This window comes from Littorina saxatilis, linkage group LG3, assembly GCF_037325665.1.
Source record: "Littorina saxatilis isolate snail1 linkage group LG3, US_GU_Lsax_2.0, whole genome shotgun sequence".
In the NCBI taxonomy this organism is placed as follows: domain Eukaryota; kingdom Metazoa; phylum Mollusca; class Gastropoda; order Littorinimorpha; family Littorinidae; genus Littorina; species Littorina saxatilis.
The window spans coordinates 70716894-70736824 of record NC_090247.1 but is presented as its reverse complement, the minus strand read 5'-3'; the positions used below and the strand labels follow the sequence as shown (position 1 = coordinate 70736824).

Here is a 19931-nt window from a genome sequence, read left to right as displayed (position 1 = left end):
ATATCTCACGAGTGTCTCTCTCACGTATGTAGGATAAAACACAATTGCCCACAAGACTTCTAGGTTACCTGAATGTCTGGTCACAGAGTGCCTACATACGATTTCTCTCGTCTGTGCATCGACATGCCTTACTGTGAAACCTGGTTTTTTGTAAAACATTATCAAATCCCTTCTCTTCATAAAGACCCAATTTTCTCTCTTGATAGTCACAAAATTCTTTCTGTGAGGACCTATTTTGTTTGTTTGCTTAACGCCCAGCCGACCACGAAGGGCCATATCAGGGCGGTGCTGCTTTGACATATAACGTGCGCCACACACAAGACAGAAGTCGCAGCACAGGCTTCATGTCTCACCCAGTCACATTATTCTGACACCGGACCAACCAGTCCTAGCACTAACCCCATAATGCCAGACGCCAGGCGGAGCAGCCACTAGATTGCCAATTTTAAAGTCTTAGGTATGACCCGGCCGGGGTTCGAACCCACGACCTCCCGATCAAGGGGCGGACGCCTTACCACAAGGCCAACCGTGCCGGATGTGAGGACCTATAGTTTTCATACTTGTAGAAGATTTAAAATAGAGGTATACCTCTGTACTGGTCTGTTGCCTCTTGTTTCAGCCAGGTATCACTGTGAGTGCTGACTGCACCTTGTCCTTCCAATGTCTGCACTGTATCACATGTCTCACCTGGTTCCTGTTTTGAGTGATGATAATCTGACTGCTGATTCAACATACCTGAAAGCAGAAGCAGGTCATTTTGAAAAGCAACACTCAGTAAAGTCCAAACTGTGTCAAGTTCCCAACTCACTGCCCCAGCTTGCAACAACGATTCATGTATATTGGTGTGCCAGTTTTTTTACATTTAGGTTTTTACTAAATATTTGAACAATAAGATAGACGTGGAACCGAGACGAGAGTGCATGGTGGTGTTTGTGTGACCGTGAATGTGTGTAGAGCGATTCAGAGAAAACTACTGAACCGATCTTAATTAAATTTACAAACCTCCCTGAGAATGATATCCCCAGGTGTTATTTTGTAATTTTTTGGATAAATAAATGTCTTTGAATCTGATGACATCATACCAGGCTTTTTTTTCTCAATCAAATTGATTGAAATTTTGGTAAAGCAGTCCTCGATGAAGACAAAACTCTGCGATTGCATTTCAGCTCGGAAGCTTTAAAATTCATTAATGAGTTTGCTCATTAAAAATCTCAAAATTCTAATTATAATTTTAGAAATCAATCAATGAATGATTCTGTTTTATTTTTCATCATTTTATTAAAAACACGCTCAGAAAGTTAACAAAAATAGAAAAAAGACGGCATTTCTGTGATACGCTATGTACTGGCTTGTCACTTTCTGCACGTTTTTCTTGGCGCAAGGCCGTAAGATTTAATGATGTGGTGGAAACAATGCAGTATGTTAATTTCATTTTGTGAGTTTGACAGATTGACTAAATGTAGTGCTAGTATGTAGCAGCAGTCAGACGTGACTGTATGCCTGTCCTCAAGAGTCACAGTGTTTATATACCTTGATCTAGCGACGAAAGATGCACAACATTTTTTTAGGGCTTCTTAGGGTTCTTATTTGAACTTGGCAAGGGTTGGGTCACCTGCTTAAACACCCTAACAGACGACAGTTGTTTGGTTTCAGATTGGAACTAATTAACCCAGGTTTCGTCACCACTGACGATATTTCATGTTGATTTGGACAAGCCATTGCTGATTTTTTCAAGTATTGTCAGGCAACACTCTGCCCTACCCCTCTTTTTCCCCGTCACTAGGTTCATGTGGTACCCAACCCGCAAATCGCTTTGGGGCCATTAAATATTTGTGTAAGATCTTTTCAAATGCAGAGCTTTTAATGCCAAGGGCATATTGCATCTCCCTGAATATAATTAAGGGATCTTCTCTTATTATTTGTTCAACAGCGCCAATGTTTTTGAGGATAACGGATGAAATGAGTAGACCAGGGTGGGTATAATTTTCAAGGCTCCGTCTACCGGGTTTGAAATTGCTGTTCCAGTTTTAAACCACGGCTCTACAAGGAGTGTTCATCCTAAAACATTGCATCACACTTTCATGCAAATCGGCCTCTTTCAACCCTTAGTTTATAGTTATTGTAAGTTATCGGTCCGAAATCGCGAATTTGAGCTTCATGACGCAATCTCATACATTGCGCGGTGAGTATCTTCCCGAGTCAACCATATGAAAACAACATAACTCTGGAACTTCATTTTTTGTGTTAAGCCTCACATTAGTCTGTCATTTGACGGCATGATTTTGCATTTAATGCCATATTGCCATAAATAATAATGGAACAGCCCTTGTACAGTAGTGGCAAATAAGAAGAAGACTAAATGTAGTAACTAATGGCGTCATGCAACATGTTTTTCTACTACCCCCTCCCAACCCCCCCTTCAAAAGGTGTGAAGTGCTACCAAGGCTGACTGTCACCAATAGTGTCAACAATGCCTCTCCCCCACTTGACCACCACCCCTTCCCCAAAACACCCCCTCCCTCCCCATTACATGTTTCATTTCACTTACCATACGGATGTGTTCCAGTGATGTCACAATACTCTTCTGCAACATCAATTTCTATCTTGACATCTGAGAGAAGAGCTGTGTCTCCTTCCTCCATGCTGCTGGGAGAGGACATGGTTCCTGACTGTTCACTGTTCAAGGTGCTGACAGTTCCTGACTGTTCACTGTTCAAGGCGCTGACAGTTCCTGACTGTTCACTTATCAAGGCGCTGACAGTTCCTGAATGTTCACTGTTCAAGTTGTTGGCCAATCATAGCTGCTCTCTTCATGGCGTTGCACTTGCAGGTCCATAGCTGATCGGCTTTCAAGGCATTAATGCTGTGTAGAAAAACGAGACTCGATCAGCAATTTAAAGAAGCAGAGAAAATCTCTCTCTGAGTCTCTCTCTCTCACAATCACACATACCGCTTCACCCCAAAAGCTCCATGACTAAACAAGTATCGGTACACCAGACACTCAATGACTCATGTGCAGTTTTAAAATCAGCAGAATTGACAGCTATAGCTAGGCTACGCTCACGAGATCTTCTGATATTTCACAGGATAAAGCTGCGCCAGTAAGAGGGAATTTATTAGACTGCACTCATTCGAAAGCACTTAAAAAGCCAGTGCAAACCATTTAATGACATGGACAAAAAAATAGATTTCGCTGATAAGTATTGTCATCATTTTCACGAGTTTTCATTCACAAACATCTGGGAAATAAATCTCATGTTCCCCATGCAATAACTCGAGGTGGTGAATGGGTTTGAGCTTTCAGGTGAAACGTGGATTGTCAAAGTAAAAGCCAATCAGGCTGATTGTTTGATGTGTGGAACCATCGCGGCTTTGGATTTGTGTTTCCGAGGACAACGATTGTAAGCATACACTCTCAAAGACCCAATCAGTGTTGATAATTACCGCGGCGACTCATGGTCAATTTGCAACTTATAGATCTCTGTAATCGCAAAATCCACAACGAAAAGTCATAAACACTTAAAAGAAAAGAAATATGCTCAACACTTACTGAAATCACAGGTATGATCTCAGCTCTGTACATTTTCAGACTGGAAGAAAAGCGTCAACAAGCTATGTTTGACGTCACATACAAGTTTGACGTGTTATCTCGTGCTACTGTGACGATGCTTTGTGGCCCGGAGTTGGATTCTAAAAATTCGTCTCCCTGTGGGTTATTGTGCATTTTGTTGCACAACCAAAATGATGACAAAAACGATGTTTGGTGGTTTGTCGTCAGACCAGCATTTTGTTGTTGGTCCTCGGGGAGCATATATATCGCCTTTTGTCTCATCACTTTATCAACCGCGGCCTTCGGCCTTGGTCGATAAAGATGAAATAAAAGACAATATGGTCCCATTGGACCAACAAAAAAGCTGGTCTGTCAACAAGCCACCAAACATCTTATATTTTGCCTGTCAGTGTCATATGAGTGTGTATAGAAACACTAGTGTGAAAAAGGGAGATCAATCAATCGGCAAGACTATGTTACAGATTGTGAATATGATGACATGCCAAAATTCAGATAAATGAGGGTTGAGTAATTGCATGAATGGGGTTTTTGCCACATCAGTTACACTTACAAGCAGAGCCACAGGACCAATTTTGGAAGTGGTATTAATCCCTTGATCATTCCCTTGATTTACGTTTGTAGCAATTATGTGTTTGTATTAGAATGATTGTAACGTGTCTTTCCGATATGGCTGGAAATAGTGTAATTAGATGACGTTTTCGTGGGCTCAAATGAAATCAGTTTCTCAATTTCAGAATTTGCATGAACTTATTTCCTGGAGCATCTACATGTAGTCATCGGGCAGAACCCAACAGGTAGTTGTAGATGGTGAAACATCAGACCAAGTCCCAGTAGTGAGCGGAGTGCCACAAGGAACAGTAATGGGGCCCCTTTTGTTTCTCCTCTTCATCAACGACCTCCCAGACAAACTCATCTCTAAAACAAGAGGCGAAGCCATCAAGGCTCACGTAAGAAATCGACAAACAGTAACACAAACTCAATCACTCCGTCACACACACACACACACACACACACACACACACACACACACACACACACACACACAGAAAGAGCATGAAACTGTGCAAGAAAGCGAGACACTAGATCTAGATCTGTCTGTCTGCATGTAGCCTACTTACAAGGACACGACTGCCAACTAGTCTCGGCGCGCTCAAAATAATAATGACCGAGACTGTCAGTACTTCCTTCGCGTGACGTCTAACCCTCTTACGTCATAATGTGACGTCAATGTAATGTGACGTCTTCAAATGTTAGAGTTTCTACCACAGACATACACACGCACAGACGCACGCACGCACGCACGCACGCACAGACAGACAAAGTTACGATCGCATAGGCTACACTTACGTGAGCCAACCAGGTTGTTCGCAGATGATTGCATTGTCTACAGGGAAATTAGAGACATACAGGATTGTAGACTCCTTCAAAGGGATTTAAACACCTTGTCACAGTGGGAAAGGACTTGGGGTATGGAATTCCACCCACAGAAGTGTAGTGTTTTGACTTGCTCCAGATCACGCAAGAGAACCACCTTTGACTATGTTTTGAAAGGTTTCACACTAGAGCAGACAACCAGCTCCAAGTATTTAGGTGTAGATATCTGTAGTGACCTTTCATGGAAGTCCCACATCGACCGTGTTACCAAGAAAGCAAACGGCGTTCTCGGATTCCTGAAAAAAAACCTACGCACAACCAACAAGAAGACCAAGTCCAACGCATACTTCACGCTCGTACGACCACACTTAGAGTATTGTAGTGCAGTTTGGAACCCGCACACCGTAGAGATGACTAAAAAGGTAGAACAGATTCAACGTAGGGCAGCAAGGTATGTGACACACGATTATAGTTATGAAAGTAGTGTCAGTTCCATGTTGCAGTCACTCGGATGGGAAACCCTAGAAAGTAGGCGCACCAAGACCCAACTCACAATGCTCCACAAAATCATCAACAACCCGGTAGATATCCCCCCAGACCCCTACCTCACCCCTGGCACAACTCGATCCAACCACAACCTTAAACTTCGCCAAATTTCCGCCTGTACAAACTATGTCAGCTTCTTCCCGCGTACCATCCCCATGTGGAATTCCCTCCCGGCAGCTGCTGCTGAGGCTCCCTCTCTGGTATCTTTCAGAGGGGAGCTCTCCAAACTCTCATTCTAACTCCTCCCAACTCCTTATTTTATTTCAAAGTTAGAGTAGGGTCTCAGTTATATTCAGTTCCTCCTTGATCGTTTTGTTTCGTTTGACTACTTCCTTTATGCTTAAGTCTTTTCTATCCTCAGTTACTTTTTATTTTTTCTCCGTCTTTGTCCTCTTAAAGAGCGCTAGTCACTAAAAGTCAGCAATTGACGACGTGACGAAAATATTCTGAAATTCTGAAAGTCATCTGCATTCGATCACACCGGTCATTTGACCAGTCTTGCTGAAGCTTTGAAAGAAATTGGTTCTCTCAAACTCAATTTTGCATTGTTGTTCCTTATTTTAACCTGTCGAAGCGTTTACCTTGAGAATACAGTGATGACACAGATAATTCGCTTGGTAGTAGTCAGCGAGTGGCGTTTTAGTTCGGGTCAGCTAACAAATATGGCAGCAGCAGCCAAATAGAGTGATTTCCCTTGCGTCTTTTCGGTCTGACTAAAGACCACGCGACCGCACGCGACCTTGCGCGGCCTCAAACTAAAGCATGTACATGTAATATACATGTAGTATCTTCACAACATTATTTGACTTATACCAAGTTTTAAGGTGTTACGAGTGTGTTTGAATTGCGGTTCTTGCTCATGTTTATACTCACTGAGTTACTTCCCTTGGATCTGGATCTAGATCTGGATCTGGATAACCCGCCTGGGTTGGTGGTTTGCGGGTGCAAATGCGTATACGCACGGTTCAGTGTGCTTTCGCGAAAGGGTGTGTCATATGCACGGCTAGAACTAAGATACTTCTTGATTTCAGTAAATAGTTTCATTACATTGTAACACATTCAAAACCTAACTTGTTTTGAACATGTACATAAAGCTAGGTTTGTAGTTAAAGGGAAGAAACTGTTGTTTTTTGGGTAATGTGAACATTGATTGTTACCTCCCTTTAATCAGTCTTATCAGTCTTTTCAACTTGACTAACTCAGTTTATATTTTTGGATTTAGATAACATTGTTCAAGCTGTTTTAAAAGTGTTTTTGATTAGGTGTTAATTATAAACTTTAATAAGTCGTAAAGATTTTATTGTTAGAAAATCTTCCCGTTTGGAATTTAGAGTTTTAGCGTCACTTCCGCCCTCTGCTTGAGAAGTCGTCAAGATGGTGTGAAACCTCTGGACAACATTTTGGTTCTAAATCAGGTGAATACTGATTTTTACATTGTCATCTGCTTGGTGTATGATTAGTTATTAGTTTAGCAAGATGAATATTATAAATTGGAGTGGTTATTTTTGTAAACCTGTTCCGAAATTGAAATATTTGTAATTTGATAATGTGGTGGGGTTTTTGACAGAAGCACCGGTCACAGAAATGGTGCAGAATATTTGTATTGTTGTTTGAGTTAGCTTGTGGTATTTGAAATTGTTGATTTGTTTACGTATGCTTACGGCGTGCATTCTGTGGTTTGCAGGATGTCGGAGCGTGCGACGGGGTTTCAGTAGACGGGGTTTAGTTAGGTCTGTTCGGGTTTTAGTTATGTTTTTTCTGGTCTAGTTAGATTCAGGTCTTTTCTTTTTTAGAGGGGTTTAGTTAGGTCTGGGTTTAGTTAGATCTGTTTTGGTTTAGTTAGGTCTGGGTTTAGTTAGGTCTTTTTCTTTTTTTAGTGGGGCGTAGATTTGTTTTTATAGACTAGGTTTTGTTAGTGAAGAGTAGTTAGATTTAGTGGAGAGATTTTGGTCTTTAGGTCTAACACTGTTCTTTAGTCATTGTGTTTGATTTTTGGAAGTTGGGTTTTGTTGAAAAAGAAAACTCAAGAGAATAAAAGAAGTTTGAAACATATTTCTGTATTTGTGTTATTCATTTAACACATAATATCCCCTACCCCCTTTCTTAACATAATTGGTTTTTCTAAATATAACTTGAAGGATCAAGAGTGTTACAAAATGGCGTCCCTGGGTGGGCTAGGGGGTATGTAGAAATATTAAATAGTAGTAAAACCCAGTGTTCTAGTGCCGCTTCATCATGGCCAGTGGTGGCCAAGAACTGAGCTCTCGGACAGATGTGTGTGATCGTGAAGGCATGACACCGCGCATGCTGGGACGTGGACGGGGAACACCGTTGGCGCGGGGGCTGTACACCACCCCTGGTTCCATTACATCCGACAGTGGTTTTTTCATGCCGACATCCACTCCCGAAGTATTTCCGACAGCATCAGGTGCGCCCATCATCGTCCATGTGAAGGCACCCACTAACTCAATCTCCTCGTTTGGGAATTTTTATGGGGACTAGACCAGGCGGAGGCGCGGAAGTCAACCGGGATAACCAGCATTCCAGACATGAACAGAGGGACAGTTACTGTGAGTGCACATGCATTTTAAGGAAGGTTCAGTCTTTCACGTCTGTGAACATTGCTGTTGAACAACAACAACTCTTTTTTGATGGATAAAGCTAAAGCTTTTGGAGACGAAAGTGATAACACTGTGGAGGGTGGAAATGAGTCTGCAGATGAAAATCCTGAACATCAAACTGAGAAAAAAGAGCTCAGGAGGTCTACAAGACCAAGAAAACCGGTGGAAAAACTGAATTTGATGCACAGTGTGAGTGGCAAGGTAGATACGCAAACGCAAACTGTACCTGTTGTCTGTGTGTGTGGGAAAGTTGAAGATTTTCGTCCACCTGATTTATCTGGGGCTTACCTAGATGAAGAACTTGTAGACTGTGTGATGAATCAGTTGAGTGTTTTAATGGAAACACCGCTAAAGAAATCCAGGGTGGTTTTCATTGAGAGAATATTAACGGGGTTAATGCATGTTTGAGTGCATTGCGTAAACAGTGGACTACTGTTTTTGTCAGTTGTAGTTTTGACTGTGTGTTGGTCGCCATCAGGCTAACAGTTGAGTCTTGGGTATTATGACAAATTGTTTTGTTGGACTGTATGAATGGAGTTTTGGTTATGAAAAACACAGTTATTTTGTTATTATGCTGTGTATGGAGAATATGTAGAATAGGATGTAAAAAGAGAAATTGATTTTCGTATTAGGAGTTAGTTTTGTTGTTTTTGTCAAATGTTCTTATTTTTCAAATGGAGAAACATTTTTCCTCAGGAGGGGTGAATGTAACACATTCAAAACCTAACTTGTTTTGAACATGTACATAAAGCTAGGTTTGTAGTTAAAGGGAAGAAACTGTTGTTTTTTGGGTAATGTGAACATTGATTGTTACCTCCCTTTAATCAGTCTTACTAGTCTTTTCAACTTGACTAACTCAGTTTATATTTTTGGATTTAGATAACATTGTTCAAGCTGTTTTAAAAGTGTTTTTGATTAGGTGTTAATTATAAACTTTAATAAGTCGTAAAGATTTTATTGTTAGAAAATCTTCCCGTTTGGAATTTAGAGTTTTAGCGTCACTTCCGCCCTCTGCTTGAGAAGTCGTCAAGATGGTGTGAAACCTCTGGACAACATTTTGGTTCTAAATCAGGTGAATACTGATTTTTACATTGTCATCTGCTTGGTGTATGATTAGTTATTAGTTTAGCAAGATGAATATTATAAATTGGAGTGGTTATTTTTGTAAACCTGTTCTGAAATTGAAATATTTGTAAATTGACAATGTGGTGGGGTTTTTGACAGAAGCACCGGTCACAGAAATGGTGCAGAATATTTGTATTTTTGGTTGTAGTTAGTGTATGAAGTGCATAGACGGAAAGATAAGTGTGTTACTGATGTTTTGAAGTTAAAACTTGAATAGGATTTAGGTTTTGTAAAGAAATTTGGTTTTGAATTATAATTTGAAGTAAAAGAAAGTTTTGCGCATGCGCGGGAATAACCGAAAGCGCATCGCATAGTTGGAAAGTTGGCTGTTGTTGTTTTATGGAACAAAAGTGTTTGTGACTAGTGTTTTATTTGAGATGTTTGAGGTGAGATTTCATTCCAAATGATTTAGACATTGTGAATTGAAGAAGTTTGGTCAGAATGGTCAGTTTATCACTGCAGATAAATGTGATTATGTATGGACACTTCTTGTAGCTAGTTTTGAGTTTGTAACAATGGTGGAGTGGAACACATGTGATGTGTGGTATTGTTACAAAGAAGAACAAAGATGGTTAGTCACTGTCTTGTAGGATAACATATAGTCTTTCTGTTTCTGTCAATGAAGATGGGATTGATCACAGTAGGCATAATGTTACTCCTGTGTTAGGAAGAAGATTTTGCTGTTTATAGTTGGTAAATAGTAAATGATGTCTAAATATCAGCTGTTTCTAGTTGATAATGTGGAATGATAGATAGTGGTGTGTTTGAACACAGTAACTATGTGGTAATTATTAGTCATAATTACTAGCCTCTGGTAATATCTGGTAAATATGATTTGTGTTTTGTTGTGTGCTAATAAGGAAACGTTGTGTTTAATTTCAGAGCCAACCTGTCTGGGTTTCACGTTACATGTCTGACTGAGTAGTTTGTGTTCTTAGATTTTGGTGAAGCACCTTACGAACACTGGGTTTTTTAGGGTTTTTAATTAGGTTGTTAACTGGGTTTAAGGTTTTTGACTTTAAGATTTTGGTCTTTAGGTCTAACACTGTTCTTTAGTCATTGTGTTTGATTTTTGGAAGTTGGGTTTTGTTGAAAAAGAAAACTCAAGAGAATAAAAGAAGTTTGAAACATATTTCTGTATTTGTGTTATTCATTTAACACATAATATCCCCTACCCCCTTTCTTAACATAATTGGTTTTTCTAAATATAACTTGAAGGGTCAAGAGTGTTACAACATGTCAACTAGTTCGTTTTTAAATGATTTTTTAGAGATCGCCAAATGGTATTGTGTGAATAACATCATTCGATCGATTGTACGCACGGCGCCGTGCTTCTAGTAGCTCAGTCCATTCCTTCTTTCCGGTATGGAAACAGACGTGTTTCTGGCGAAAGAATCGGCGTTTTCAACTCGCCATATCTTCATATTCATTCGGACTAGAACAACGTCTTGTAAAAAAAAATCCCGAGCCTTGCGACTCTGGTAGTCATTTTCTTACGCGAAGCGGCCTTTGGTAGGTACGACAGTTTTAGTCACCCAAGTATATATCTAAAACGCACGTGGACGAGTTTTCAATGGCGTATTTGAAGTCTGTGAATGTTGTGATTACAAATCATTTCGGGGCACCCCTCAGTCTATACGTACAAACAAACAAATTGCATGGAACGAAATTTGAGAGGCTGGACTGTAAGTTGTTGTTTTGACTTCGACAAATCTCGCAGGTCTTTTATGCAAAACAGACTCAAAATTGCATTTTTCACGCAAGTGTAGATGACGAGACTATCGAAGGAATGGAATACACTTGCCTACAGATATAATAGACAGATACTTATATCTATGACTTACCCTAGCCCATATGTTAGAATAAAGAACATACTTTGCTCTTTTGAATGATGTATGATTTGGCACTGTACACAGGATTTTAGACCTGCCCCCGAAGTGATTTTTCCATAAACCCGTCAAAAAGCTCACTCTGTTTTGGCCGTAAAAAGCGCCCAAATGAAGTCAATTTCTAACCTGTGTCGTGTGTTCGAAGGAGTACATCTCAGCGATGCCATTGCCTTGCAACCTCAAAGAAATATATTTTAATAACCCGCTAAATGAACGTTTTTTTAGTGTGAAATAAAAGCCGGAGATTTGCTTCGTTTCTTTGCTGCGACACAAAACCAAAACCAACTATAGATCTGCGGTGACATTATGAGTTCGTTTTCGACATTGCAGTGAAGTTGCGTGGATCTTCGACGATTCCCGTTCGGTTTAATGTGGATAGAGCTTTGATTGAATGTAACTGCTTTGAAAAGTTACAACATGAGTCCTTGGGATCGATGTTTTTCGGTAAACTTCTTCGTATCCTTGACTTTACTTTTGACTTGAACAGATCCAGATCGGCTGGGGCTGTTAATCACCTACACAGATCTATATGAAGTTGACTCGACACGGCGAACCGCCGAATCCGTGCCCTCTCGTCGGTCCTACCCCCAAATCCCTTACCAGCCTCAGACCCCACCTCACCATTCTAACCTCACTGGCGCACTATGTGTGATTATCCCTTCCTCATGTGTGTGTGTGTGTGTGTGTGTGTTGTTTGTTGTGTGAGTGCGTGCCGGCGGGCGGGCGTGTGTGTGCCCGTGTGTCTTTGTGTCTGTGCATGTCGTCTTGAGTGCGAGAAAGCGAAGTTTTGAGAAATAGTGACAGATAAATAGTTTAAGAAAGGAATCTACTAAGTGAGAGTGGGTGTCCATTACGGCATTGCGAAGCTTTGTTTGTCTGTTTGTTTATGTGTTCGCCGTGTGTGTGTGTGTATGTGTGTCACAGTTAATATGTGTCCATTTGGTGCGTTTGGCTTCATAGTTCCTTCATACGAGTAACTTTGTTAACAGTTCATTATTCGGACACAGATTAACAAGTTATAGAATGTTCGTGTAGAACAGACACTTAGCCACAAAAAACACCTGGTTTTGAAATGAATTATTACCTCGATTCCGTTCAAAGGAGCTTTCCCCAAACACCTTTTTAACAATATCCAATTGATCTATGAAGATATGGGTCCATGCGACCCCGAGGCAGAGGATGCCTGTTTGCGGACAGGGGGAAATTGAGAAGGGGGGGAGGACCGATACTATAAACCCCAACCTGTGTACACATTGCTAACAGGAACCTGTGCACAAAATGTGTAATGTATCTCACGACAGATTATTTTTTCGGGGAGGGGGGGGGCGCATTCTTATGATTAGCCTAAGTCGCTTCGCGTCCTCAATTTAGACTTTTGAATTCAAAGTACACCCCTTTTACAAAGTAACTGATTCACCCATGTGTGTCGTGTGTATGTGCGTGTGTCTGTGTGCTTGTCTGTGTGTTTGTGTGATTGTAGTGCGATTCAGAGACACCTACTGGACAGATCTTCATGAAACTCTGTCTCCAGTTGGAAATGTCCTCCCTGTTGTGGATGGTAGGAGCGGGGTTTTGGACAAGGGGGACATTTCCAACTTGAGACGAAGTTTGAGGTAACGTGATGCATTATAACTGAAATACACAATTAGTAGTGCCCCAATATGCAAGTGTGTTCGTATCATCAACTGATAAAAAGTGTGTCCGTAGATTTTGGTTACGCGTCGCAGTGTTAGCTGTGTACGACCTCCCACAGTCCAATGCCGCGAATTGTTGTTACAGCCCCTGACTTTTTTATGTACGGAATCCGGTAGTCTTTTTGTTGTTGTTAAATAATTATATTGCCAAACGTTATGACATTTTGGGATAATTGAACGAGTTTCAATACACATTTGCTGAGCACCTGTGTGCTAAAAGGAAATGTCGTTTGTTTTTATCAAAACTCAAAACTAATTTTCAATGTTTATTCGTGCAAACCGTCACACAAACATGCGTGCCTCTATGAGTATGCGTGTGGCTGCTTTCGTAGTTCAGGCTAGATTACAAGTCAGCTGTGTTAGGGTGCAAGCCTTTTGATAATTTACCCCACACCAAATCCCCCCCCCCCCACCCCCACACACCCCGATACCTGTCAAATTCCCTCAAAATGCAAGAACAATTCCGTTACCTTAGATCATCAACAGAAAATAATACTCCGGATCCTAAAGATCAGGACGAAAACATAGCGAAACACTTTAGATAAATTATTAGATACCGACTTTATGTAATGCGCTTCAAAATCATATTTGAGAGAGAGAAAGAGAGAGAGAGAGAGAGAGAGAGAGAGAGAAAGAGAGAGAGAGAGAGAGAGTATGCATGTATTTATTTATTAAGGAGATTTCTATAGCGCATAACAAAAAGCACTATGCGCTTAATGTATTCCAATTGTAAATAGTCAGAAATATAGTTATTGACTGTGTACTTATTCTTATCGCTATGAGGGGTTGGTTTGCTTGTGTGTGTGTGTGTGTGTGTGTGTGTGTTTGTGATTACTGGGGTGGGCGGGTGGTGGAGGGGGGGGGGGTGGTATTGGATCTGGGGGAGGGAAGGGGGGGGGGGGGGGGGGTTGGCAGGGGGTATCGGTGCACTAAAGGCACCAAGTGTTTGGGTGTATGTGTTTGTATTGCGATTCAGAGAAAACTACTATACAGATTTTTATGAAACTCTGCACACAGTACCCACACTTCTCCCTACCGCCTGACCTACTGGGCTCCCAAATGAATGTTTTTATCAATTTTTGTCAGTCAAGATATGGGGGTGGGGGTGGTGCGGGTATAATTGTGGAGTAAGCAATAAGAAAACACCTTTTGGTTTTCTTAGGTATTGCAACGGTATATAATGAAGTTAGCTGTGTTCAAATTTGTTTATGATCTGTCGAGCCAATTTTATGTTACAACGTTTTTGAGTGATAATTGTATGTGTACGCTCTCGCCAATCCTGGATAATTTTCGGCATGCACATTGATAAGTACCGTATTATAATAAAGTGATACTCTCCATTCTTTTATCTACACAAAGTAATGTTTTATTTATCTTTTCTAAAGATAAAAATGTCAGTTAGGATGACGTTACGAATTACAGTGTTTTCTGTAAGGTCATATGTGTCCACCCGGTACCCCCCAAAACTGACAAAAGTCTTATAAAAAAAAAATGAATAAGAAAACAAAGTTTTCTGTCTGTCTGCAGTTGTGGACATATAGCTTAGAGAAACATGTGCTCAAAATGTGTAATGGATTTCACGTGCGACTTTTTGTTCTTTCTTGTGTTGAGGTGGGGGGGGGGGGGGGGGAGGGTGGGCGTATGCCCCTTGATCAGTCTCGGGCGCTCTGCGACCTCGATTTACACTCTTGAATTCTAAAAACACCCCCCTTACAAACTAACTGATCTACCCTGGTGTATATATATATGTGTGTGTGTGTGTGTCTGTGTGTGTCTCTGTGTGTGTCTCTGTGTGTGTGTGTGGTGTGCGATTCATAGAAATTTACTGGATAGATCTTCATGAAACTTTGCACACAAATGTTCCGACCCCCAACCCTTCACCCTGATTCAAACTCATGTATCACAAGTCCAGCGCTCTACCAACTGACCAACAGCACTCCCAAATTATTTCTTTTTTTTTATCATTTTTGTCAGTCAAGATATGGGGGTGGGGTTGGTACGGGAATAATTGTGAAGCAGACAATACGACAACAACTTATTTTGTTTACAGGTATTGTGTCTGTATACAGTGAACTTAGCTGTGTTCAAGTTTAGTTATGTTCTGACGAGCGAATTTTTTTTAAATACGTTTTTACTACTAAAGGAGTGATATTTTTATGTGTACGCCCTCGAGAAACCTCGATCATTTTCTGAAAATGCACGTTGATAAGTACCGTTTTATGATAAAGTTATACTCTCCATTCATTTATCTACACAAACTAATGTTTCATTTATTATTTGTAGAGCTAAATATGTCAGTTGGGATCATGTTAAGAATCGCAGTGTTTTTCGCAAAATCGTACTTGACAACCCCCAGTAAAAAAATTCTAAAAAAAAGTTAATACGTCAACCTCTTTTTTTCTTTGCACAGATGTGTCCATATTGCTTAGAGGAACCTGTGCACAAAATGTGTAATGTTTCTTTCACGCGATTTGAACACACAAGTAACCCCTTAAGAATCGCAGTGTTTTTCGCAAAATCGTACTTGACAACCCCCGGTAAAAAAATTCTAAAAAAAAAATTAATACGTCGACCCTCTTTTTTCTTTGCACAGATGTGTCCATATTGCTTAGAGGAACCTGTGCACAAAATGTGTAATGTTTCTCACACGCGAATTTTTTTTAAATACGTTTTTACTACTAAAGGAGTGATAATTTTATGTGTACGCCCTCGATAAACCTCGATCATTTTCTGAAAATGCACGTTGATAAGTACCGTTTTATGATAAAGTTATACTCTCCATTCATTTATATACACAAACTAATGTCTCATTTATTATTTGTAGAGCTAAATATGTCAGTTGGGATCATGTTAAAAATCGCAGTGTTTTTCGCAAAATCGTACTTGACAACCCCCAGTAAAAAAATTCTAAAAAAAAAGTTAATACGTCGACCCCCTTTTTTCTTTGCACAGATGTGTCCATATTGCTTAGAGGAACCTGTGCACAAAATGTGTAATGTTTCTGACGAGCGATTTGAACACACAAGTAACCCCTTAAGTCACAGAAATAAAAACAAGTCGCGTAAGGCGAAAATACAATATTTAGTCAAGTAGCTGTCGAACTCACAGAATGAAACTGAACGCAACGCAACGCAGCAAGACCGTATACTCGTAGCATCGTCACTCCACCGCCCGTGGCAAAGGCAGTGCCCGTGGAATTGACAAGAAGAGCGGGGTATTCGTTGCGCTGAGAAGGATAGCACGCTTTTCTGTACCTCTCTTCGTTTTAACTTTCTGAGCGTGTTTTTAATCCAAACATATCATATCTATATATTTTTGGAATCAGGAACCGACAAGGAATAAGATGAAAGTGTTTTTAAATTGATTTCGAAAAAAAAAATTGATAATAATTTTTATATATTTAATTTTCAGAGCTTGTTTTTAATCCGAATATAACATATTTATATGTTTTTGGAATCAGCAAATGATGGAGAATAAGATAAACGTAAATTTGGATCGTTTTATAAATTTTTATTTTTTTTTACAATTTTCCGATTTTTAATGACCAAAGTCATTAATTAATTTTTAAGCCAGCACGCTGAAATGCAATACCGAAGTCCGGGCTTCGTCGAAGATTACTTGACCAAAATTTCAACCAATTTGGTTAAAAAATGAGGGCGTGACAGTGCCGCCTCAACTTTCACGAAAAGCCGGATATGACGTCATCAAAGACATTTATCAAAAAAAAGAAAAAAACGTTCGGGGATTTCATACCCAGGAACTCTCATGTCAAATTTCATAAAGATCGGTCCAGTAGTTTAGTCTGAATCGCTCTACACACACACACACACGCACACACACACGCACGCACATACACCACGACCCTCGTTTCGATTCCCCCTCGATGTTAAAATATTTAGTCAAAACTTGACTAAATATAAAAACAAGTCGCGTAAGGCGAAAATACAACATTTAGTCAAGCTCAGTCGAACTCACAGAATGAAACTGAACGCACTGCATTTTTTCACAATGACCGTCGTCTGCCGCTTGTGCAAAACGGAGTGCAACTGACGAGCCTGTTTAGCGCTGTAGTGGTTTCGCTGTGCTGCGTGGCACGCTTTTCTGTACCTCTCTTCGTTTTAACTTTCTGAGCGTGTTTTTAATCCAAACATATCATATCTATATGTTTTTTGAATCAGGAACCGACAAGGAATAAGATGAAATTGTTTTTAAATCGATTTCGGAAATTTAATTTTGATCATAATTTTTATATTTTTAATTTTCAGAGCTTGTTTTTAATCCAAATATAACATATTTATATGTTTTTGGAATCAGCAAATGACGAAGAATAAGATGAAATTGATTTTGGATCGTTTAATAAAAAAATAATTTTAATTACAAGTTTCCGATTTTTAATGACCAAACTCACTTTCTTTCTTTCTTTATTTGGTGTTTAACGTCGTTTTCAACCACGAAGGTTATATCGCGACTAGGGAAAGGGGGGAGATGGGATAGGGGAAAGGGGGGAGATGGGATAGGGGAAAGGGGGGAGATGGGATAGAGCCACTTGTTAAGCGTTTCTTGTTCACAAAAGCACCAATCAAAAAATCGCTCCAGGGGCCTGCAACGTAGTACAATACATGACCCCACCGGGAGAATGCAAGTTTCCAGTACAAAGGACCAAACATCTCCCACACACTGCCCGACCAAAATCCTTACAAACACCGACCACATTCTATACAAGAACCACTCAACAAGGGTAAAAGGAGAAACAGAACCCGTTAGTCGCCTCCTACGACATGCTGGGTGCAGAGAAATAAGGATGTGGAAAAGAAGACTTTTGGTAAGTGAAATAAAGGTGATGGATCCAGTCAGGTAGAAATAAGACAACAAGAAAAGAATTGGAAAACTGCAGGGAATACTAGGGAGTTTTCTTGGAAGGAAATATAGGTGAAAGGACTGGTAAGGCAGAAATAAGACAAAAGAAGAGAAGTAAAGGGGTGGGGTAGCTCTGTTTAAACGCTCCCGCGGCGTGAAGACGACCCCATGGGAGCACCAAACTCACTCATTAGTTTTTAAGCCACCAAGCTGAAATGCAATACCAAACCCCGGCCTTTGTCGAACATTGCTTTGCCAAAATTTCAATCAATTTGATTGAAAAATGAGGGTGTGACAGTGCCGCCTCAACTTTTACAAAAAGCTGGATATGACGTCATCAAAGACATTTATCGAAAAAAGGAAAAAAACGTCCGGGGATATCATTCCCAGGAACTCTCATGTCAAATTTCATAAAGATCGGTCCAGTAGTTTGGTCTGAATCGCTCTACACACACACACACACACAGACACAGACACACACAGACACACACACACACACACACACACATACACCACGACCCTCGTCTCGATTCCCCCCTCTACGTTAAAACATTTAGTCAAAACTTGACTAAATGTAAACAAGAAGGGCAAAGCCCATACGACTCACATGCTTTACACATTTTTCCTACCAAAATACATGTGACCTTGACCCAAGGTCAAGGTCATGCAACACAAAGCTGTTAATTCAAGACATAGGAAGTACAATGGTGCTTATTGGCTCTTTCTACCATGAGATATGGTCACTTTTAGTGGTTCACTACCTTATTTTGGTCACATTTCATTAGGGTCAAAGTGACCTTGACCTTGATCATATGTGACCAAATGTGTCTCATGATGAAAGCATAACATGTGCCCCACATAATTTTTAAGTTTGAAACAGTTATCTTCCATAGTTCAGGGTCAAGGTCACTTCAAAATATGTATACAATCCAACTTTGAAGAGCTCCTGTGACCTTGACCTTGAAGCAAGGTAAACCAAACTGGTATCAAAAGATGGGGCTTACTTTGCCCTATATATCATATATAGGTGAGGTATTCAATCTCAAAAACTTCAGAGAAAATGGGAAAAATGTGAAAAATAGCTGTTTTTTAGGCAACATTTATGGCCCCTGCGACCTTGACCTTGAAGCAAGGTCAAGATGCTAAGTATGTTTTTTGGGGCCTTGTCATCATACACCATCTTGCCAAATTTGGTACTGATAGACTGAATAGTGTCCAAGAAATATCCAACGTTAAAGTTTTCCGGACGGACGTCCGGACGGACGGACGGACGTCCGGACGGACGGACGGACGGACGACTCGGGTGAGTACATAGACTCACTTTTGCTTCGCATGTGAGTCAAAAAGGGAGTTATGATGTATTTTGCCACGAGCTATCGAGTGAAAGCATCGTGGTTCAGCGTCCGACCATATTCGCCTCTAAAAACAATGCGGACTTGATCGAATTATCCGCCTGACCTTCCGCTCAAAATTTGTATTAAAAATAATTTTGGTTGCGTTATAAAGTAAAGCCCCCCACATTTGGAATAATTGTGTAAAAGATTTTTTTTTAATTGTTTTTGTTTTTTAATCGCAACGCTGCACAACGCGCCGCGCGCTGTGAATCCACTCCGAGGCAGAAATCCTCGGCTTGCACTTTCGTTGGCTTGCTCTTCGAAAATACATCATTACTCCCTTATTACACCCCCGGTATAGGTTTCGCTCGATGTGTTTGTTTGGGTATTTGTTTGGGTATTTGTTTGGGTGTTTGTGTTCGCAAGTAGATCTCAAGAATGAACGGACCGATCGTCACCAAACTTGGTGAACAGGTTCTATACATTTCTGAGACGGTCCTTACAAAAATTGGGACCAGTCAAACACACGGTTAGGGAGTTATTGGTGGATTAAAATTATACAAGGACTTATAGAGGCACACCCCCGTTGGTCAAAGGGAAATAACCATTCTCACTGCCACCAACTGAGAAGGTTATTTGCCTTTGACGGGGGTGTTTTTCCTATCGGAGGAATTTCTTGTTTTTTTTATTTCTGTGACCTAAAACTAGGTGTAAAGGCAGATGATGTTGTGAAGATACTAGATATATAAGAATATTACACAACCATACTTTAGTGTATGGTCGTGCCTGCGATTCTAAAAACAATGCGAACATGGTCGGACGCAGGTATCCGATGCTTGCACTTTCGCTCGTTAGCTCTTCAAAAATGCATCATTTTAAACTTCCGTATGTTTTATTTCTCTGACTTAAAACTCGGTACA

The 19931-nt window shown here is 40.4% G+C and overlaps 1 protein-coding gene and 2 long non-coding RNA genes across 4 annotated transcripts in view; 2 read left to right on the top strand and 1 right to left on the bottom strand.

Annotated features, from left to right (window-relative positions):
* LOC138963155 (zinc finger protein 771-like) overlaps window positions 1-6164 on the bottom strand; it is a 34495-nt gene extending 28331 nt beyond the window's left edge. For both annotated transcript variants that reach the window (XM_070335190.1, XM_070335192.1), the window contains exons 1-3: window positions 6073-6164; window positions 2549-2863; window positions 589-735 (exon numbers count right to left, since the gene is read on the bottom strand). In XM_070335190.1, coding sequence (XP_070191291.1) covers window positions 589-735; window positions 2549-2660 — 259 coding nt within the window. In that variant the 5' untranslated portion in view covers window positions 2661-2863; window positions 6073-6164. The remainder of the gene's footprint in view (window positions 1-588; window positions 736-2548; window positions 2864-6072) is intronic.
* A 944-nt stretch (window positions 6165-7108) lies between these two features.
* Window positions 7109-10369, top strand: LOC138963145 (uncharacterized). Its single transcript, XR_011454723.1, has 2 exons — window positions 7109-7221; window positions 7335-10369. It is a non-coding gene; the product is annotated as an uncharacterized lncRNA (long non-coding RNA).
* Window positions 10370-18469: 8100 nt separating this feature from the next.
* Window positions 18470-19931, top strand: part of LOC138963162 (uncharacterized) — a 103778-nt gene continuing 102316 nt past the window's right edge. Inside the window, exon 1 of the long non-coding RNA XR_011454734.1 lies at window positions 18470-18569. This is a non-coding gene — a long non-coding RNA (uncharacterized lncRNA). The remainder of the gene's footprint in view (window positions 18570-19931) is intronic.